The 22,227-nt window shown below is 49.8% G+C and overlaps 7 protein-coding genes across 7 annotated transcripts; 4 read left to right on the top strand and 3 right to left on the bottom strand.

Annotated features, from left to right (window-relative positions):
- Nucleotides 1-206: 206 nt before the first annotated feature.
- Nucleotides 207-1,735, bottom strand: CTAM01_16771 (uncharacterized protein; the record flags this gene model as incomplete). Its single annotated transcript, XM_060532763.1, has 3 exons — nucleotides 207-900; nucleotides 958-1,618; nucleotides 1,693-1,735. Coding segments are annotated over 3 exons (1,398 nt in total), but the record flags the coding sequence as incomplete, so codon positions are not given.
- Nucleotides 1,736-2,262: 527 nt separating this feature from the next.
- On the bottom strand, nucleotides 2,263-4,311 carry CTAM01_16772 (serine carboxypeptidase; the record flags this gene model as incomplete). The annotated part of the gene is made up of 4 exons (XM_060532764.1): nucleotides 2,263-2,278; nucleotides 2,339-3,773; nucleotides 3,832-4,117; nucleotides 4,222-4,311. 4 exons carry the CDS (start codon nucleotides 4,309-4,311, stop codon nucleotides 2,263-2,265), a joined length of 1,827 nt encoding a protein of 608 aa, XP_060372654.1.
- Nucleotides 4,312-5,752: 1,441 nt separating this feature from the next.
- Nucleotides 5,753-7,179, top strand: CTAM01_16773 (TfdA family Taurine catabolism dioxygenase TauD; the record flags this gene model as incomplete). The annotated part of the gene is made up of 4 exons (XM_060532765.1): nucleotides 5,753-6,026; nucleotides 6,092-6,578; nucleotides 6,631-6,936; nucleotides 6,987-7,179. 4 exons carry the CDS (start codon nucleotides 5,753-5,755, stop codon nucleotides 7,177-7,179), a joined length of 1,260 nt encoding a protein of 419 aa, XP_060372655.1.
- Nucleotides 7,180-10,590: 3,411 nt separating this feature from the next.
- Nucleotides 10,591-12,257, top strand: CTAM01_16774 (uncharacterized protein; the record flags this gene model as incomplete). Its single annotated transcript, XM_060532766.1, has 2 exons — nucleotides 10,591-10,715; nucleotides 10,781-12,257. 2 exons carry the CDS (start codon nucleotides 10,591-10,593, stop codon nucleotides 12,255-12,257), a joined length of 1,602 nt encoding a protein of 533 aa, XP_060372656.1.
- Nucleotides 12,258-13,983: 1,726 nt separating this feature from the next.
- CTAM01_16775 (uncharacterized protein) lies at nucleotides 13,984-14,589 on the top strand (the record flags this gene model as incomplete). Its single annotated transcript, XM_060532767.1, has 2 exons — nucleotides 13,984-14,076; nucleotides 14,140-14,589. 2 exons carry the CDS (start codon nucleotides 13,984-13,986, stop codon nucleotides 14,587-14,589), a joined length of 543 nt encoding a protein of 180 aa, XP_060372657.1.
- A 281-nt stretch (nucleotides 14,590-14,870) lies between these two features.
- CTAM01_16776 (uncharacterized protein) lies at nucleotides 14,871-15,684 on the bottom strand (the record flags this gene model as incomplete). Its single annotated transcript, XM_060532768.1, has 3 exons — nucleotides 14,871-15,253; nucleotides 15,308-15,367; nucleotides 15,528-15,684. The coding sequence occupies 3 exons, from the start codon at nucleotides 15,682-15,684 to the stop codon at nucleotides 14,871-14,873; spliced, it is 600 nt and encodes a 199-aa protein (XP_060372658.1).
- A 1,966-nt stretch (nucleotides 15,685-17,650) lies between these two features.
- CTAM01_16777 (multicopper oxidase) lies at nucleotides 17,651-19,375 on the top strand (the record flags this gene model as incomplete). The annotated part of the gene is made up of 1 exon (XM_060532769.1): nucleotides 17,651-19,375. The coding sequence occupies one exon, from the start codon at nucleotides 17,651-17,653 to the stop codon at nucleotides 19,373-19,375; it is 1,725 nt and encodes a 574-aa protein (XP_060372659.1).
- Between the last annotated feature and the right edge of the window lie 2,852 nt (nucleotides 19,376-22,227).

A 22,227-nucleotide genomic window follows, 5' to 3' on the forward strand; every position in this document is an offset into this window, starting at 1 on the left:
TCCTCGAGAGCCTGACGAAGCTGATCTTCGGTATATTGAGGCATTATATATAGAAGAAGACATGTGCAAAAGATGAGCCCATTTGGACGCGAATTGAAAATGTTGTGATAAAAGGAGGTTGGGGGTGGGCATTGGGTTGTGGTGGATTTTCGCGTTTTTTTGGGTGCCAGAAACAGGGGGGTGCCAGGAAGTGGGTATGTTGACTTAATGGCTAGACTCTGACGCGCAACCCCAAGCCAGGCACACTGGCCCTCTAATAGCTCATCCTTCTGTAGAAGAAAACGCGGTATTGACTGGACCTTCTCCCTCATCTTTTGGTCCATCCTGAGAACATGGGCATACTGCTCTCTTGCAGGCTTCTGGGCTCTCAAAGGTCCCATCCCGTCCGCGAGCTCCGGCATCAGCTGCGCGATGCCACCCAGGACACGAGTATACGTACTTACCGTCAGAACGTCCTCCGAGGCGTCTATCAAGTCTGCATCGTTGGCGTTTCTGGGGAAAGAAGTGGAGTAGTGAGACGGGTTGATGCCGTATGAGTCTGTAAATGGAATTGCAAAGTGATCTTGAATGACCATCTGGAGCCAAACCCTACGACCTACTTCTCTTTGCAGAGTATCATCCCATATTTCATCCCTGGTTTGCAAGTCGAGGCCGCATTTGGTGATCTTGTGTATTCCCAAGCACTCGGCAATTCGAATCGCAGCGCTGAATAAGGTAGCGTTGAGTTGACTGAGACCAAGATTGTGAGCTACTTCGGTTGAGATGACGATGGCCTGGATGGAGTAGATTGAAACATGCTGCAGGAAATGAGCCTTATATAAAGTGTCGACCATGAAGTTGAATAAGTCTTGAGGCGAACAGGCCGGTAGCGTGAGCGGGTATGCATCGCGATGTTTCCAGCTGTTCTGCCAACTCAGGAGCGACGAGGAGAGCACCGCGCTATACAGCGCAAGCCACTGTGGCTGGTCGTATACGCCGGTCGCCCAGAACGTGGTGCACTGCTGCAGAAACGTCGGGCAGTGTAAGGAGTTGTGGTGCCATGCTATGTGCTCCAGGTGAAATGAGATGAGTATCTCGGCCGTGACTCTCTCAGGGAGGAGGGCAAGAGGTGGGACAGTGTGATCAGGTAGGCCGAGAGACGGCGACAGACCTGTTGTCGAGGCTTCGATGGTATGATCTCGTCTTTGATGGCAGTTGCAGTGTAGATGAGGGTAGCAGTTTCCATAGCTTCTACCCCATGCCATGTGCTCCAACGCAGTCACCGTGAGCGAACTGCGAACTCTGGGATGTGAACCTGTGGCTTCGTCTTGTCCCGAGTCATCTTCAAGTCCGATCCCGGACTCAACAAAATTCGCTGTCTGTGTGATCTCAGTGCGTTGCCCCGAACCAGAACGGAGGCCCTCCAGTCTAGCTGCTACCAAATCAGCTGCCCTCCTCGCCGAAGCGGGATCGGTGCTCTGAAGCATGCTGCGCAGAGTCTCGAGAAACCCAATCTCTGCACTATGTCGAACGGCATTGCGCCTCAGATGGACAACTTCGCGGTCGCAATGGAGCCCTAGACGACTGCATCTTGCGCATGGGATCTCTTTGTTGCACTTTCTCTTCTTCCTAGTACACTCTATGGGCGGTGGCACTGTGTCAGGACTGTACGGATAGGCCAAGCGTCTTTCTGGCTGGGGATAGAACACGAACCGCGACACGCGAGGGATTGGCGCTGCGACAAACGCGCTGACATGCTCTGCGTTCAAGATCAACCCTCCAAATATTAGCAACTGCGCATCCGGTTGTGGTCCTTTAGCTGCGTGAGAGGTCAGATTGCATGCGCTGGCAAGAGAGACAAGTTGAGGCGAATGGAGAACTCGCGCAATCATGTTTGGAAATGACTTGTTGAGATTACATAAGCGGATTTGTCTCACTTACACAGTGTGTTGAAGATGTCCTAGCAACAGACCAGCACAATACCCGAGAAAAATCAGCAAAAATGATCCTGAGGGTTTTCCTCAATGTCATCGAAGGTTGGCAAAATGGATTTCTGTAGGAAATTGATAAACCTTTTTTTTGATGGCTCACCCGCTTTGTATTGCGGCTGCTGAGAATCTTCCGGTCACCATCGGTTTAACCACGGTAAGTAGCATTGAGATTTCCCTTGATCAAGATATATTATCACAAAAGTCTGGTAATACAGAAAATGAGCTATCTTTTCTGTGCATCATGATTGAGCAGCGTTGTGTCGATTCCAATGACTTCGCCACCAGTTGTGCTCTAGGCTTCATCGAGACTATAGAAATCGAAATGATCAGCATCGGCCCTTCAACTAACATCCAAAGTTTCAACTTACATGTCCCTTGCTTTCAATCCAATTGCAACTCCCTGCTGCGAAGCCGGCTCAATCATGATATAATTTTTGATGATGCCCGTTCCGTTCCGCAGAGCTTCAACCTGCTGGTCGCTGCAGGTGCTCGGATCGAGAACATAACAGAAATCTTCGTACTGAGGCGGAATCTCGTTCTTGATACCAAATGTATCGGAAGGCCCCTCGGTGGCATAAGTCAGGTTCGTCGCGGTATCAACAAGGCCTGTCGCGATGTCCTTGTTGAAGAGAGCGCGGTTGAAGATTTGATACGCGGATTCCGGCTGATACGACGGCACGGCGTGTCCGGCCTGGTAAACTCGGATGAATGACAAGTTGCCATATTGCCGAACCTGGCCGCCTTCGTAAGTAGCATTAGTCTGCAGAGGCTCGTAGCCCGCACTGGCAAAGTTCTCTTGGTCTGCCCAGGGAATCGCCAGCGCCACTTGCTCTCCGCCGATCCAGTTGCACGCAAAGTCGCGGTCGCCGAACATAAGGGAGACCTTGATGCCGCTGTGAAGGAGGTAAGCGATATCTTCTATCCAGCCTGGCCGGGGGTAGTCTCCGATACTGCGGAAGGCGGAAGACGACGCGCTCGAGCTACCCGTCCAGTTTAAGGGAACACCGAGTGCAGATTGAACGTAGGGCTGATTTAAATATCCGGCTGTGAAGGGGGGCGGGAACAGCGTTGGGTCGATCTGTGTCACGTCGTAATAATCGCGGCCCGAGACATCAAGATAGGGATCGCGAACATTCTCCGTGCAGTATGTTTCCGCGTCTTGGCAGACACTGTTCACGGTCGCGTTGATGCCAATGTTATCTGGGTCATAGACTGCAGAGATTTCACGGCAGACATCAATCCTGTCACGGCAGCCTCCTTCCGCGTAGTACGCATCAACCATGCTCTGATATACCGTCTCGTTGACCGTTTGTATGCCATACGTGTTGTTGAACGCCATTTCCGGGTATGAGGGCCACTGCACTTGGCGGTCAATGCACCCGTTGACGATCAGGAGAGTGTCCAGGTTCAAGATGTATTTCTCGCCTTCGGTCCCATCCCAAGTGCCGTTCGCGATCTTTTCGTTCTGTTCCTGAAAGTAGGCGGCAAAGGCGGGCCCGTACCGGCCCCCATAGGACTGAGTTGCAATACTGATGCGATCGTCGTTGGGGTGATACCCCGGGAACTCCTGGAACCAGACTTGAGAGAAGTGCCATAGAGCAATAGCTGCATTGCGACTTCCAAAGCTCGTAGTATTCCTTCCACCGCTTGCCAATGTGCCAGTCTGGAAAGTGGCATTCTGGGCTGGGATTGGAGATGAGGCGTTCAGAGTCTGGGTGCTTCCGAGTAGGTTCCTGGTCACGTTTCGCAGTGAGTCATATGAGAAGCCCACTTGAACTGGCTGATCAATATACAGCATGTTGACTAAGAAGTGTGTGAGCAATGACCCAGATTTCAATTAACTGCGGAAAGGTGCCCTCACCTTTGTCGTTCCAAGACCATTCACTGGGCCTCGTCGAGTTTGAGTCCGAGTTGATGTAGCATGGTCCATTCTCATTGAAGAGTCCAGGCATCGAAGAGCTGCCGGGACCGCCGTTCATCCATATAGAGAGTGGTGCGTTCTCTGGATCCTCCTTGGCCTCGAAGAACCAGAAGAATGTGTTGATCTCAAAATCTTGCTCCTGGCCAACATCCTCGAGGGTCCCTGGCGGAAGCTTGATGTATCCAGCATAGGATTTCACACCTTCAGTCTCCTCGCACAGACCGGGCTAGATACATGGGTCACGTCAGCTCTTTTTCCCGCTCATGTGCTTGCCCATCTTGCCTCTTTGTAACTGATCTGAATGCCTTCATCGAATTTCGACTTCAGCACCGTAACCCCTTGAGGTGCTGGTGGAAATTGAGCGAGTGAGCGCGGAGTGAGTGCCGCCGCAAAGGCGATGAACGACAGTTGGTTCCTCATTACGAAGATTTCGTAATAGGACTAGGTGAAGAATGAAAGTAGTCACCAAAGAAAGGGTTCCTGTTCTTGAAGTCATCGTCTTATCACTTCGAGTACGGAGTACAGCTTCAATATATATCATTAGATCTTCCCCGCTCGTCAGCACCTTCCTACTTGGGTACACTCTACGCCAGTGAATCATTATCTTTTTGATGCTTGTGCAAGTCGCACCGCCAAGACAGTCGTATTGAATCTTTTCGGCAGCCAGTTTGGTTGAGCTACAAAGTAGCAGGGGCTGGGATGCGGGGTTAATGGGAACACCGGCGATGGCCAAGACTCAAATGGAGAACCAGTGCAGTCTTAGTTTGCACAACGTGAAGAGTTGGCCAATGAAAGCAATGATGCCATGGACGATTCCCGCTTTGAATGCACCGCTGTTGAGGGAAGGTTCCTATCCTTAATTGCAGTTGAATGAGTGACCAGGGGTTTGATCTCCTCGGCAACTACTCACTTTTTGCAGAGGTAATACACCAAGAAATGTCTTGAAAGCTGACCGAGGCTACCGTTGCTTATCATGTTATCGTGACGGTAGCTACACTGCTTAGGGTCTAGGCCTAATATTACTGGATCCATTCAATTTGCTTTCATGGAGAGGGAAATGTATTCCGGCACGTTATTCAGGCGAAATAGACCGCTGCCACTATATTAAACCCTACTCACAGGGGATGGTTACCGCACGTACCGGAACGCTCGGAGTGATCAGAGCTAGACCCGCACTTGAAGACCCAGGTGGGGCTTTGTCCGAACTCGCCGGAGTGAAGTGACACCGGCGTGGGGCGCGTTCCCCCGGAGTCGGAGAGGCGGAGAGGATAGCCGGTCGGAGCATCGGAAGGTGTTCTGGCGGAGCCTCATGATACCCGGATTGTCCTAGGATATGCCGTGACGCTTCGATTACCTATCCGTTTGACACTGTCCGTCTGACTCTGAACGAGATTCCAACTTCCGATGGCGACATTCCAGTGAAGATGACGCCGTCGAATCGCGTTTCAGGGTTCCCCGCAAAAAGACAACTGATGCGGCATGACGCCTTTTCAGTGCAAGATGGGCAAACTAAGTGAACTACCTGCTAGCCATTGAGATTCTGAGATTGACGCATTCACTCAATTCGCCCGTGGAAAGAGGAGGGCGTCTTACAAATGCAATGCTGATTTACCGAATCCAAGTGCAGTGATTGGTCTTTCTTGCCGAAGCAGTGTAACTTATTTCAAGAGTTCTCCTCGGATGAGACGCCCGCTTTAATTCGTCATCCAATGATCTCCACCAGCAGAACGTTTGAGTCAAGGCGACGTCTGATGACCCAATCGAACTCAATTTAGGACGATATAAACACCGGTGGCCCGTCATTCTTGTCGCTAAGAGCAACTTACCACTGGTGTCAGATCAAGTCCAAGAAATCATCACAATGGCCGCGGCTGCTGTTCAAGCTCCATTCTACGCAGGCCCCCCCGGCCAACCAGACATCGGATATGCCCCCATTTATGAGAGCTTTGTTGCCAGAACCAAGCGACGCCAAGAGCAGGAGAATCTGGACAAGTCCTTACCTACAGGCTTCCCTCAGAAACTAGAGTCGAAGTTGGTATGGGATGGGAATACCTTGGCCGAGCACTACGACTGGAACTACGTCTTGACAGACGCTAATAAGAAGGAAATTGATGATGCTCTCGGGCACTTCAAGTGTACGTGAAACACCTCATCAGCGTGCCACATAAGACCTTGGGGTATTCTCTAATGTCAGGCATAGCCACGGGAAAGCCACTTGGAGACATCAGCCAGGAGACATTTCCCCTACCAAACCTTCACAAAACTCTGCGTGAGATCTCGGACGAGATTCACAACGGCCACGGCATCAAGGTCATCCGTGGCGTTCCAGTCACAGAGTATACCCGCGAAGAAAACGTCATCATCTACGCCGGAATCTCTTCCCACGTGGCTCCGATCCGCGGCAGACAAGACAACCAGTTCCAAGGCGAGCCGGCTGACGTTGTTCTGGCACACATTAAAGACCTTACTAAGATAGTCGACCCCCATAAGATTGGAGCGCCGGCCTACACAACTGATAAGCAAGTCTTCCACACCGACTCGGGTGATGTAATTGCGCTCTTTGCACTTGGCGAAGCCGCTGAAGGTGGTCAGAGTTACCTCTCGAGCAGTTGGCACGTGTACAACGAGCTGGCTAGGACAAGGCCCGATTTGATCCGCACCTTGGCCGAGTCATGGAATGCCGACGAGTAAGCTATGCCCTGGAAGGAGAATTGATTTGCTGCTGACTCCCTTACAAAGGTTTGGAAAGGACGGCAGATCATACAGCACCAGGCCCTTGCTTCATCACCAGCCAGCAGCAGACGGTAAACCCGAGCGTTTGATCATTCAATATGCCAGACGCAGCTTCACGGGCTACTGGGGCTTGCCACGGTCCTCTGACATACCCCCCATCACCGAAGCGCAAGCCGAGGCTCTGGACGCGTTACATTTCCTCGCCGAGAAATATGCCGCTCACTTGGACTTTCATCAAGGCGACATTCAGTATGCCAACAATCTGAGCATATTCCATGCCCGTGGAGGCTTCGTAGACTCCGATGAGAAGCAGTAAGTGGTGTACCAGGTCGAAATGGATGTTCGCAAGCTGACGTCAATAGGCGGCATTTGGTCAGGCTATGGCTGCGGGATCCTGAGCATGCATGGAAGACGCCAGATACCTTGCGAGAGAGGTGGGATCGTGTTTACTCGGGCGTCACTCCGGAGAAGTCTGTGTTCCCCTTGGAGCCTCAGATTCGCAGTGCCAGTCGAGGAGAGTTCAAACCTGATGAGAAGGCAGCGCCGATTTCATGATGCAACGTTTGCGACCTTACCGTTCTTAGCGTGGTGCCTTGGATCAAGAGTAGTGTATTCTGTCAACGGAACTTTGAACAACTTTACCAGAATTTTCGTTATTTGCTTTGCAACTCGTTCTCAGAAGGTTCTTAGATAGGCAAGCCGTTGATCTGCGGATAAGTGGAAGGTAACAACTTTGGTATAGAAGATTTATAACAAAGTGACCTTCCGTAGAAGACGTCGTGAAGTGGGCGCACCGTTGTGAAATCATGCATGCAAGAGGTAGTCTACAATACCCAAAGCATGATTGCTCGGATTCCATAGTCATCAAACCAAATGCGAGTGACTGACTCTTTAATCATGGCGGGCAGTATTCGCGGAACGGGTGAAGCCACATGATCCGAAACCGTCTTTCGGCCGCAGTTGCCCCTAAAATGGACGCGAACATATTCTGCAACCACTGCAAGTGATTAGAAAAGGCGATTCTCACCCAAGAAGGCAGCTCGTCTTGGACTAGGCAGGAAAAAAGCTTGGCCCTCGCATTTGCTCCGCCGTGGGCCTCTTCGCACGTTGCATCCCGGGAGCACCCCACAAGACGATCGGCCGGCTCGCCGGAACCTGCCACCGCTACCCGGACGGCACCCCGGCATCCGTCCCTTTGCGGGGGTGCGCCTTCACTCCGCCGACTTGCCGAACTATTAGATGCACTAGTCAGGACGACGACCGCAAGTACGTATGTCGCTGACGACCAGGGCTGGCTACGCAGGTCCGTGACCCCTATCCCCATGCATGTATCACAGCCGCTTTGGCATCGTCTTTATGTATTGCCAAGTTCGGCAAGGTGTATTATTCGGATCATCGTCATCTGTTATAACTTCAGCTAAACAAGGGTCAGTGATTTGGATCTACATCCACTTCGCAGACTCGACAAGCTGGGCCCACGATGGGTACATGTCTGTTGAAGTGAACAGGTCGGAAGGCATCGGGCATTTTTACGAGTCGGCAAAATCGGCTGATCTTTTGACGGAGACTGACGCTATGAAAAGTTTGATGGATGCCCGCAAAGTGCAAGCGCGCCGCACTGCCGCGTCAACTGGATGATGCGCATCACAGCCTCGGGTAAGGTAGTAAGGTAGACAATGTAGTCAATCGCCGAGTGTTGTGGCCTGGGCAAAGCCAAGCGTGCCTCAATGCGATACTATCGTGCACAATATACAGTCTGCCTTCTTTCGCATATGCGATCAAAGTGAATCCGAAGAGGTAGATGAGCAGAGCCAGTCGAGATGATCAGCAACTTAGAGGGTGGCGAAGTCGAGCTTGACATACTTTGGAAAGACCTTGCTCGACGTGCGAGTATGCTGCACTGAAGTTCCCCAGCCGAGACTGAGTGCCATGGTGGATCACCAGAAACCCCAAAATCGTGCTTTCTTTGGACGTTGATGGCAAGTTCGATGTAGCAGAACTGCAGCGCAATGTTCGTTTCATCAGGTATTCGTTGCGTGTGAAGGCTTTTGCAATGCGGCTTTATAGTCCTCTGGAGTTTACGCACAATCTACATTTCGATATCGTGATACAAGCAATCTCAAGTGGATAGATTGCATCGAGCTGTCAAGTTCTCCGTTGCGACACAGACGACAACGTGCCGCAGTCCGAGAGCAAGAGTAAGTCAATAATGAAAGAATTATCAATCCTAGTCAACCCAGAAGGCTTAGGTAGATTCTCGCATTGCCATGGATAATGTGATGGGATTGATCAATTTGCACGTGACAAGGCTCGTTGAAATGTCTTTGAGCACAGCAAGACCCCTCTAGTTGGTTCTCCGAAGACTCGACTGCCTATGTCATTGACTGTATTAGTCAAGCTGAGTTTACGTGACCATGCATCTAATCAATCCGCATGGCTGTGGCATCTAGGACGGGGTGTAACGTGTTGTATCAGAACTGACATTTGAACCAACTTTCTCTCCGTCATTCGATTCAATTAGCAGGCTGATCATATTCGACGTAGCTTCCAGGTCTATGCACTCTTCCTAGTTAGCTGTTGGAAAATTCATTGCTCAACTAAGACTTAGCTGCAAGTGTTGGCACCGAAATCATCATGACCTTTTCAATTGTATTTGAATCACACCTTCTCAACTCACAAGCTTAATATCCTCAAATGACATCAAACTATAATCATACACAAATCTGGCCTGAACCTGGCAACTCAATGCTCTACTTGATACACTACGAGAGCTCTTGCTGGAGTTGAAGAGATGTCAACTCGAAGTTTATTCAATTCGAATTTTCTTTCGCAGTCTCCAGAGACATAGAAGTTGAGTAGATGTGATCATGTAAACTGGTTGGTAAGTCCTTTTTAGTAAAGACGGTGCTCATGATATTTCCTCAACTCGACTGGATAAGTTTTTAGATCGAAATATCTCGAACTTTCAACGGTGGCTGCAGAGCCTCTTTTGAGCCAAAGACTAGGTAGTGACGAATGTGTATAGGTAGACTAAGTATGTCTCTATCCCTCATGAGAGTGTGAAGTTAGCCATCGAAAACCCATGACTACGATATAAATTTTGTTATTCACCAATTCTTCAATCGCCTGTATTAATCACTAATTCCACGAAATAATGAATGTGCTTGAACAATGGTGTGTCGCCTTGTGTCATTGAAATTGCCTAGAATTGCTCATCCGACAACTGTACTCCAATTTTATTCTCCCAGATCTCTTTGCACATCGTGGACATCACCCGCTCAAAGTTGTTTAGAGATGGAGATCATCGAAGGTGCACGTGATGATGAGGCTCAACTAATCCCTCCCCAATCGGTTTATCTGCCCACTGCACAACTTGCCAGTTCACCATTGCATAATGTTGGACGAATGAAAGTCTCCAAGGCCAGTCATGCCTGCGTTCAAGTGCAAACCAAATTGCCTCACTGTCAAGGCAGAGATTGTGAGATAGCTGGACAGCCCACCCTCAGTGTGTCTTACACCCAAGGTCGCCTTGCGAGATGGTGCGCACTTGGTTCGCCAGGAACCAAACTCATGGTGTTGAGCCCTTAACAGTTAAGTCAGAAAGTCAGACCCATTGATTATGCATAGTACTTTGTTGTGACTGGTCGAATTGTGATGCAACTCATGGATCCTTGCAAAATTGTCTCACTACAATTGGTCGGCATGACGAAATCTCACTTGCAGCTGTCAGTGAGTTCGTTGGCAAGCTCCATCAACATGCAAACCCATCGCACAATTCATAAATCGTTCCATGCCGATGTCCGTTGTGCCGCAAACCGTTTGCATACATGTATGTTTTTGCCATACCGCTTTCCCCTCCCACGCTGCCCCCGCCTCCCGAGTTCTCGTCACATTGACCGGTGCCACTGTGCGCCGACTACCATCGCCGATAGTTCGTCCGGACGGGTCGCCCTGACCGCCGTCGCAATGCCTGAACAGCCGACTGCCGAGCAATGGGAGAAGCACAGGCCTCTCATTACCAAATTATATACTACCAGAACCCTCAAGCACATCAAAGATGAGCTGTATAAAAGGCATGGATTCTATGCGACGTAAGACTATCTTCAGTTGTTTCGGGGCTTTGATATATGTACAATACTAAGGAAAATGTGTCCAGAGAGCGCATGTACAAAGGACGGTTCAAGACCTGGGGTATCGGGAAAAACAAGAAGCGCAAGCCCTTTGAGGCATCACTACCCAGAGACGTTGACCCGGGGTCGAATACTGCCGCCGCACCTCCTAGCGATATTTCAAGCCCTACCTCTCCAATCGAACCAGCCAGTTTTTTCTCGCCGGCACTAACGCCAGGAGAGTCTCCTCACGGCGGTCATCGAGTTTTTGACGCCCGCTCGACAACCTATGTCGATACACCACGCCCAGGGACCCTCCCACCGACACCAGCCACGTATGGATACAGTTCCCCATTTGAAGTAAACCAGAAAGAAGCTAGCATGACCCCTGACATGCTTTGCAAAGAAATCGTGACATTAGCGACGTTGATACTCTCGAAACTCGTCTCAGGGCGGCCGCCGACTTTGGCGTGGGACGACTACACCCCCAAGGACGACCACCTCGCGATATACCGCACGCTTCAGAAAGAGCTTAAGCATGAGAGTCATCTGAGAGGTTGCCTTGTGAACAATCCATCAGTTGCAGTCAAGTCGAGAATGAACGACCATGTCAACGAGCTGCTAAAGTCATTTCACCCCGCGGTACCAATCGGCATTCTAAGCTCATTCAACCAATCATCGGATACTGCAGCCATCAACGAGTTGGCGCACTGTCTAGTGACATCCTCGACGACCATCCTACCGAGAGACCACGAGTTTGTCCAATTAGCGCAGAGAGTAGAACAACTCCTCACAAACACTCTATTCTCAGAATTCAAAGCCTGCATGGAACGCATTTGCGATGATCTGCAAGTCAACGTGCTCAAAGTCCTTGGCAGATGGAGCTTAGTTATGGTTTACCTGATTTTCGTGCTGAACGCCAAAAAGGCAAAAGATGGACAACAGACGGATCCCAAGATCCTGAATATGGCATTGGAGCGGTACACACACGTACAGTGCTCTTACTCAGATGACCCGAAGCTGATTGTTCAATTTGGACACTTCATCCTAGGCTACTGCGTCCTCGTCGCGTCTGAAGCAGAACTTGCGACCAGTGTGCGCGATATGGCAGAGCAATGCTACAACCGCGCTGAGGCGTACCTCTCGGAGCAGGAGTCTTCGCCAAACTCCAAATACGCAGATATTCAAGATGCAAAGTCCCATTTCGGAAAAGCATGTGCCGTTCTGGCCGACTGTCGCTACGCACAAGGCTCGCAGCAAGCGGACAAGATGCTTCGCGACGAGATCCACGATTGGTCGCGGAGACTTTTGCTCGTGTCGATAGGGTGTCACGTTGATACGGACATGGCGACGATGGCGCAGTTTGAGAGACAGAAGAAGAAGCTAGAGGGGTGGTGTAGAGATGCGGGTGATTTGGAGAGGCAGAAGCAACTAGATTGTATCCGCGACCTTATCCTGGGAAACGAGCAACGGCCAAGGGACGGTCCCCTTCTCCCGAGGTTGAAGGTGTTGGCTGGCAGTTGAAATGCGAAGAGGGGCAAGATGAGAAAACATTTTGACTCGGAGGCGGAAACTTGGTGGGAGATTGGTGCAAAGATGAAAAGCTGATTATGGGCCAGTCCAAATCACGATGAAACATTCAAAATGTTGTCATTGTGGGAACTGAACGATGCATACGTGTGTAACGCAGATTGTGTTCTTGATAAGGCGTGGGGAGCTGGAGCAGTCGACTATTCACGAATTAGCTTGGTCCACTATTTGGACCAAGCAATCAGTCGCAGATTTGCGGATAAGTGGACTACATTGTACGTCATGTCGTCTCCATTCTGCGTTGATCCATCTTGGTGTGGAAACCAACAGTGGTCGGTGAGACTCGGTGAGCCTGACCATACCCACCGAAACCCAGCGACCCAGAAAGCCGGACGAAAATGTCCGAAGGTTGATCTCATTATTGCGCTTGAGCGGCTCTGTGGCGACCAGATATCCAATGCTCGCCCACTCAACATCGGATCCCGCATGAGACTCTGAGTTGCGTTTACCTTTGGCTACTATCTCGTCTCCGCCGTCATCTCTCGGCACTGGTCACTTTACATCATCCATCGGCCCTTCAAACATGTAAGTCAAACCACCCACTTTTGGCCCACCCCCCCTTTTGGCCCACCCTGTTTTGGTAGGGCTACACCAAAACCTACTATTTTTAATTATATACTTAACTAGCTTATTTATATATATTAAATTATATAAAAAATATGTTAAGTAGAATATTAGTTAAATTTAAAGAGTATAGTATTTTTATAGTTATATACTAGGTCTTTATTACGTAATAATACTAAAACCTTAAATACTAAAAACTATATAGTTAAGAAGTATTATTTTAAATCTAAATAACTTAAGTAATACTTAGTTATATACGCTAAAATTTAGCTATATATAACTTATTTATATAGATTTTCTAAAAGTATCTTTTTTTAATTAGTAGTATTTTTTCTCGCTTAGTAATATTAAGTTAAAATTTCCCCATAGTAAATTTTGTATGGGGAAAATTAAACTTACTATAGCTATATAAGTATATATTATATAATATTAATAACTAGTGTATATAGTATATTTAAGTATAAATAACCTAAAGAAAGTTAATTTTTCTTTTTTAAAGTATAAATAAAAGACTTATTTAAGTTTTTTAAATGTTAGTAGATACTAGTAATTTGTATATAAACACTAATATTTCTCTAACTTTAGCTTTAAGCTACTATAACTACTTTTATACTTATTATTACGTAATGTAGTATTTTTTTATATAAATAATATTCATTTTGCTACCTATATAGTAAATATGATAAATAAATATATAAAAGTGGATTTATTAGACGTATAATAAGAAGTAGAATATTTGGTGTAAAAGGGGGTAAAAGGGGGTAAAAGGGTGGGCCAAAAGGGGGGGTGGGCCAAAAGGGGGTCTTTTGACTTACTTCACTCATCTCGCAGAAAAGTGGCTCTGTTATCTCAATCCTCGTCGCGTTGATGTAATCCGAAAATGACATCACAAACACTTCGACTGAAATATCGATCCGGCAGATTCAATACTTAAGCGGACAATGACTGATGAAGGGTGTGAGCTTTTCGGATCATTCTAACAACACAATCACAATTCCAAGGCGTAGGATCAATCGTCACCGACGAACCATCGCCAACTCCCGATTCAACCAATCACGAGCTTAATCCATACCTTGTAACTCTTCGTCCAATCAAAATGTCAGTCAACCGTAACGTTGAGTCCATCAACAACAAGCAGGGCGAGTTCCACCCCAGCGTCCCTCGTTCAGAGCCCCTCACAACCAAAGGCGTAAGTTCATCAATCCCAATCCCAAGCATTCGTAATCACTCCCCCTGTCTAACCAACCAATAGCACGCCCCTGGCACCAAAGTCGGCAACGACGCATACCCCGAGTTCCACGCCCAAGCATACCCTGCCGGCACAGCACCCAGAGAAAACACCTTCCAGCCCCAGAACGCGCAAGAGATCCCCGGCCAGGCTCTGAATCCCGAGGCTACCACGTATACGGCCGCGCACGATTTCCCTGGTGCCACGAGCGGGGACGTCCACACTGGGCTGGGTAAGCCTGTACAGGGCCAAACTAGCGCCGAGCTGCACGGGGCTAACCTTGGTCGCCGTGACAAAGAGAGCGCCGGACTTGAGGGAGTTGGAGCTTTTGGCAAGCACAACTTCAGAGAGCGGCGGTTGGATGTTGACCAGGAGCCCGATGCTCGTGGCAAGACGAAGAATGCATCGAATGTTCTCGGCGCGGAAGAGAGATTACCTGTGTCGGCTGAAGCGGTCGCCAGTGAGCGTCGATAAGTCAGCGACTTTTGTACCATTACCTTGATGTCACGAGCATGAATGAAATCCTCACGAGCTTGGGAAAATGTAATTTGGCCCGAATTGTAAATATTCACGCCCAATTTATTGCATGTTCTAAGTGCATCCGCTGTCCCTTATCCTCCTAAACACCCTTGTAGCCTTACTCGTAATGCATCTTGATTCCAGTGTTCTAACCCAAATACACTACGAGAGAAGAAAATCGCGCCATGTTCCAAAGTTACATCGGTTCACACAAAGATGACCCGGCGTGTCACCATCTAAATGGATCGGTTCTTGGTCTTGCTAGCGTTGGAAGGCGCAGTCTTCTTGAGAGTGAGAACGATCTTGTCTTCAGTGGTGGTGTCGCTGGTGTCGTTCCACTTGAGAGAGTAGATGCCGTTGATGGAGCTGGGGGTAGCATACCACAGCGACTCCATGCCGCCAGAGGAGGACTCGACGAAAATGAAGGAACCGTAAAAGACGAAGCCGCTGGTCTGGCGGTCGGAAGAGGATGAGTTGGAGCTGAGAAAGCCGACGTCATGGTCCGAAGAGCCCTCGGCGGGGATGGAGAAGGTGAGGTTGGACCAGCTGGGAGGGGAGGTAGAGTTGAGAGCCGTAGTGTTGGGGGCTCCGATCCAGCCGTTGTTGTCGGTGGGGGTGACTATGAAGTGTATTAGTTGCTGGTTGGATATTAAACCGGAAGATGGTGACGTACAGATCACCGGGGCGGCGTTAGAGTCGTTGAACTTGGTGTGATCACCAAAGTAAGCGTCGCCTAGTCACAATCGTGTTAGTCTAAAGCTTTTCGAGGGGGGTTTTCGCAACCCGGGCTGGACGGGTTATCAACAAAAGAGAGACAGGAAGAGAATGATGGTAAAGCTCCTAATAGAACTTTACGAATTCTCTTGAGATAAAAGTTCTTAAACCAGCCTTACTACCTCCTGCAGAGAACATGGACAGGCCGCCGATTCCTTGGCCGTAGGCGTAGACCTGGAAAGGGCTGGTGTTATCGCTGGCGACAGCGCGGGGTTCCGAAGGAGCCGCAACCGCAAGAGCGGCGAACGACAACAGGATAGTGCCGAAGGACTGCATTTTTGCGTATGGGGTTGGTGAGTTGTGTCTCGAAAAGAAAGGAGTTGTGATGGAGTAAACGACTGGATGAGACTGTAAGGAGACTCGATGGGGGATAACGATGGACTGAATGAGAGTGATCGTGGTGAAAGGAACCGGAGTGGTGGGGGGGGGCCGGGGAAGTGAAGCTGGAGAGGGGATGGAGTTGGTTAAATAAAAGTGCGGTTAGTCGATGCCGTTCGGATGATCCGCCTCAAGCCGCCCTGGCCGGCATGTCATGACTTGTAACTCTACGTGCAAATTTTCGGGCTACGCCACCGCGGCACCACAACTCATCCAAGTCAGGTAGCAAAGGCCCGAAGACGGTTCCTGTTGGCCATGGTTGCAAGGTAAACTTTGGTTTCCCAAACCAGGTTGTAACCAACAAATCACTGCGCGGATGCGGAATAGGCGCGTTGACTCTTGAGGCTCGGACTCCACCGTGTTGATCACAGTGGAGGCACAATCAACCCCGTCAACCACAGATAGTGTAGTTGAGACCATCACAACCTCCTTGACGCATCGGTCATTGCCGTTCGGCATCCAGTCAAGCTTTTGCCGCGAGATTGGACGGAAACGGCCATTGGCCATTCAGATCCAGCGGGAGCGCCGTTGTCGTTTACTTGCGGCTAGGGCCATCCCGGGAGGGGCGCCTGTCAACGGGGGTTTTCAGAGTTCTCGTTTCGGTATGTGGGATGAACAGGGGCCCGTGATAGGGCCCGGGATCTGTGGATACTGATTCCCGGGGTGAGCTTGATATATAGCAGGGATGCTATAGGTCTGGCCCATCACATCTCATCCATCATCGTCACAAAAGGGGGATGGTGTCGCCATGGGACCGCGTAAGGAGAGGAGGCTGCGCAAGGGACCACGAACTCCTCCTCTCCCAGCATGCAGTGTAACGAACCCACTCAAGGCCACCTACATAGATTGATAGTCTTCGCAGACGGCCACCCGCGAGGCTCAAGCTATGCCGCACAGACATTCCCCTTCCGCAAAGCGGAGCCGGAAGTTTCTAAATCAGGAGTGATCTGGTGGGGCTCATCGGCCGGCTTGGCTCTCCGGAGTGCCTCCCACCCTCCCGACAAGTCGGGCAGACCGGCCACCCAAGTCTGACGGTTCTACCGTCGGCACACCGGCCCTTGATCGTCTCCCCTTCACATCCACTTGATAAACCCATCACGCCTGTCGACAAGTTGAGTTGCCGTGCCTTGCGAGGCTGCAGTGGAGCACAACACCCTACCAACCCCAGCTTCCCCTGACCTATGCCTCGCATAGAGGAAATAAGACTCAGCTGCTTGCGAGTCAGCCCAACTGCGGTTCGTCTTCCACGTACCACCTTACGACCCCCGTACAGCCCGCGCATGGATCTCAAAGGGGTCAGTCTCAGGTTAACCCCTTCGGGCCTTCATCGACATGGGAATTATCGTGAAATCATCTGCATCCAGAATGTTTTTCCTTCGCTGAATCTCGAGCCGGACTAGCCTTTGCATTGACGATCTTTAACCTACTGGGGCAAGTGCGAGCTGTGGTGCCAGCGGATAGCTTCGGGATGCCCATGGTATCGTCAGATTCGGTTCAAGCGGCTCCAAAGGAAACAGGACCGATTGACGACTTCTGTCATTGTGGACCGAATGAGGAAACACCTGCAGGGTAAACACACCCAAGTTCAACGGGGAAATAGAGTTTTTAGCATCCGTTGACTATCGCGCTTCCCGTGAGCCGCCCGTGAAGCCGACATTGCGTTGCGGGCTCACAAGAATACTTAAGCGATAGACATCCGTTGCTTGTTTGATGCTATTCTCACTCACTCCTCACCCAGCACAGTATTGGCTGCGCTTCCATTCGCTTTCGTCTTTCCTCCCTCACTCCCTCTTCAGTCCTTCCAACTTGTGTCATACAGTCTTTCTTTTAACCTTCTCTTGGCACACACAATCACTACATCATCATGTTCAAGTCTCTCTTCATGGCCGGTGCCCTTGCGGGTTCCATGGCCTCTGCCTTGCCCGGATTCGGCGCCCTCTCTGATGGCCCCGAGGCCCAGCTCTTCCCTCGTGCTACCTGCAGCGGCAACACTGCAAGCACAAGAAGCGAGTGGTGCGACTACTCCGTCGACACCGACTACTGGACCGAGGCGCCCGACACCGGTGTCACCCGCGAGTACTACCTTGAGTTGACCGACGTCACCGTCGCTCCCGATGGTGTCTCCCGCTCCGCCATGGCCGTCAACGGCTCCATTCCGGGCCCGACCATTTTCGCCGACTGGGGTGACACCGTCGTCGTTCACGTCACCAACTCTCTGACGACCTCCAACAACGGCACCAGCATTCACTTCCACGGCATTCGCCAGAACTACACCAACCAGAACGACGGCGTCAGCTCCATCACTCAGTGCCCCACGGCCCCCAACGACACCATCACCTACACCTGGAGAGCTCTGCAGTACGGTTCTACCTGGTACCACTCCCACTTCGCTCTTCAGGCGTGGCAGGGTATCTTTGGCGGCATCATCATCAACGGCCCCGCCACTGCCAACTACGATGAGGACCTCGGCATGATGTTCCTCAACGACTGGGATCACCAGACCGTCGACGAGCTCTACTCCACTGCCGAGACCTCCGGCCCGCCGACGCTCGACAACGGTCTCATCAACGGTACCAACGTCTACGGCGACGACGACTCCACCACACAGACCGGCTACCGCTACAACGTCACCTGGACCTCCGGCACCTCCTACCGTCTGAGACTTGTCAACGCCGCCGTCGACACCCACTGGAAGTTCATGATTGACAACCACACCATGGAGGTCATCGCTTCCGACCTGGTTCCCATCACCCCCTACAACGCCACCGTCCTCGACATCGGCATGGGCCAGCGCTACGACATCATTGTCACTGCAGACCAGGCCGACGTCGCCGACAACTTCTGGATCCGCGCCATTCCCCAGTCCGCCTGCTCCGACAACGACAGCACAGACAACATCAAGGGTATCATCTCCTACACCGGCACCATCACCACCCCCACCACCAGCGCCTACTCCTACACCGACTCTTGCGACGACGAGACGGACAACATCTCCCCCTACGTCTCCAAGACGGTTGACAGCGCCAACTGGGATGAGCTCGAGAGCGCCTCCGTCAGCAAGAACACCGCCGGCCTCTTCAAGTGGTACCTCAACAGCACTTCCATGCTCGTCGACTGGGCCAACCCGACCCTCGAGTCCGTTATCAACGGTAACACCACCTGGGAGGACGACGACGCCGTCATCCAGCTCGACGAGGCCAACCAGTGGGTCTACTTTGTCATCGAGACCACCCTCGCCGTCCCCCACCCCATCCATCTCCACGGCCACGACTTCTTCATCCTTGCACAGGGCTCCGGAACCTACTCCAGCTCCATCACTCTCAACACTAGCAACCCGCCCCGTCGCGATACCGCTATGCTTCCCTCCTCTGGATACCTCGTTATGGCCTGGGAGACTGACAACCCGGGCGCCTGGCTCATGCACTGCCACATTGGCTGGCACACGTCCGAGGGTTTCTCGATGCAGTTTGTCGAGCGCTACAGCGAGATTGCTGCCATCACTGATAACTCTACCCTCACCGATACTTGCGACACCTGGACCACCTTCCAGGAGGAGTACTCCATCGAGCAGGAGGACTCTGGTGTCTAAATGGCTTATGAAGAATATCTGCAGTACGGCACAATCATTGGGTAGACTACCTTAGCATCGGGTTAGCGGTTTCCTTGAGTCTTGAGATAAAGGGGCGGGTTGGCGAATAGGGTTTCAATTTGTGTATCACATAGTTCAAGTTCCATCCATACACGAAAAAGGAAATTTTTATATTTTGACCGCGTTTGCCATCTTGATTGTTAGTGAAATGTGATAGTTCGACTGTCTTTGAAGCCATTTCGTGGTCTGCATCATTACCATGTATCAAAGCATATTGATACCGAACTTACCAACTATCGTGATACTCACGGTTTATACCCGGTTTATGATCTATCTCAGTTCCCTAAGATGACGATCTGACTTTCAAAGTCAGTCAACGGGTATCATGAGGTTTCATTCACATTAATTTACAAACGTCGGCAAACAGGCCGTCCTGTTCTATGTGCGACGTGCCACTACCGTCATCTATATTCACGTCGATACTTGATATAGCGCAGGCATAATCATTTTACTCAGCTTGCTTGGTTCACAAATAGCTTGTAGATTGCTCTCTTGGTATTGCCTTCGCGTTTCTGACGGTGATGGTGCAAGGTCTCGCTCGATATACCTTCAATTTTTACCAAAAGGCTCGAAATGGTTAGTTCTTACCCTTTGGTATATGAGGTGGGCATAAAAAGCTTCTTAACGTAGCTGTGATCGAAGTGCGTGATAATTTCAATATTCAAGAACTTACTAGACAATTTCGCTCAAGTTCGTAATGATTATTCAAGTCTATTAAGTGGGCTATACTAATGTCTTTGATGTGAACAGTGACTTCTAATCTAATACTCATTTGATGGATATCCTGTGTCTCTTTTTCCTAAAAAAGAAAATAAAGTCGTTATTCGAAAATCGCAAAAGTATTTTCTCTACATATCCTTAGTTTCGAATCTAGAATCTAATAGATCAATGTCCTCTACTGATAATTACAAGTATGACACTGAAGGCTAAAGTTTTAACAAGTTCCTGCTTTAAACTAAAAGCCAAGATTTTCCTTTGAAAATTAAAGATCCGATGATCATGCTTTCCCTTTTGAATTGGCCGAAAGAACTATCATAAGATATATTCAATTCGGCACGAATGTAACCTATAGTTTTCATGTAATATTGGCCTGAAAAGCTTGATTGTTTGAGGTCTGAAGAACGCATTTTAGTACACATGAACACTCAGCTAATTCCAGGAATGCTTCTACGATCTATCGTCAGTATGGAGGTTGCTATGCACCCCAGCTCGCGTGTCTTCCACTGTTGTCTCTTCTTATTCATGGTGTTTGTACTTGTGGACGTAAGTATTTGTTCGTCAGTATGTTCGGCCCAGCAGCAGATCCATCTCTCAAGGTCCATCCGACTCTGTGCCTGCACCATGACGATAACCTTGTCCCTACGGAAGCTCTCCAAAGCCTCGTCACGTGAGCCTTCTGCGTTTCAACATAGCCACGAGTGCATATTTAAGGACGCTATTCCTCCGGCATCAGTTCCCCCTTCCCCAATTGCTTGTTTTTATCTTTCTTTGTTTGTCCCACGTATTACGTTCGGTAAAGGCGCGACTTGCAGCCCTCGACGTCTGATGTCTGCAACTCTTACAGCCACGGGAAAAGCAGAAGCTTCTTCGCTCTCAAGTTTTTACTGCACATGCAGCCATGTCGCATTGTATTGTGTCTGTCTCCACCAAGTCATGGTGAAAGCATGCAAAACGCCGAACATTTTCACCAAACTTGAATGATGTGTTCCTTACGGCTCACGAGCGTACGCATGCATTGTCTCTGAAGACTTGTCACGAACTCATGATAGTGATTCCTCATCGACTTTGAAGTTGTACCCATCGAAGCTACTCTAATTTCTTCGAAATTCACCTGGGGTTTGGTGCTTTCAGGCTTGGATTTCATCGATCTCATGAGAATCACTTGCGCCATTGATGAAGAGATGGACTGCAAGATGCTCCTAATCAAACGCACTTTGATGACAAAAATTCTTAGAGAATCATCGATAGCTCGTAGTACTTGCCCACTATATTGACCATGATGATCTTTCCTGCAGCGGAGAGTTGTTGTTCATTCACGCCGTGCCCAAGCCTTCAGGTGTTCCGTTCATCCCACATCGCCGAGCAAGGCAGACAATCTGCGCTCTCTTCATTAAAAAAACCGGCAGCTTCCTATTTGGTACGACCGCGCTTGAATGCAAACTGGCGAGCAAAAGTTCCATCAATTTCAAAGTTGTCATATTTAATTGTAATCGCAACATCAACAAGCAAGCTTGAACTGCCGGAAAACCTTGAGTTGCCCACGAATCACCTCGGTGAGCAAGTACTATTCTTTTGGCATCCGGAACCGCGCGTCATTTTCTTAGTCCATCCCAAAAGTCTCCAGACTTGATCTATGTCTCTCTCCGATCATGATCATCGCCAAATTCAGATCAGCTTGCGCTGCCCTAGAAACAACAGCACACCTGGCGTCAGAATGATTGAGCTGCGGTGCACTTGAGCTTTGGCCTTTTCTCGGGAGCATAGGTGGTCGGTACATGAATCGCGTTGCGACGATTCGTAAGTGCTGCGGACATACAGTGGACATTCAGCGAAGATCATCATTTTGCTTAACAGCATTCAGCCTATAAGTCAACATACCCACTTCCTGGCACCCCCCTGTTTCTGGCACCCACAAAAACGCGAAAATCCACCACAACCCAATGCCCACCCCCAACCTCCTTTTATCACAACATTTTCAATTCGCGTCCAAATGGGCTCATCTTTTGCACATGTCTTCTTCTATATATAATGCCTCAATATACCGAAGATCAGCTTCGTCAGGCTCTCGAGGA

This window comes from Colletotrichum tamarilloi (genome assembly GCF_030869305.1).
Source record: "Colletotrichum tamarilloi strain Tom-12 chromosome Unknown Scaffold_261.1, whole genome shotgun sequence".
Classification (NCBI taxonomy): Eukaryota; Fungi; Ascomycota; class Sordariomycetes; order Glomerellales; family Glomerellaceae; genus Colletotrichum; species Colletotrichum tamarilloi.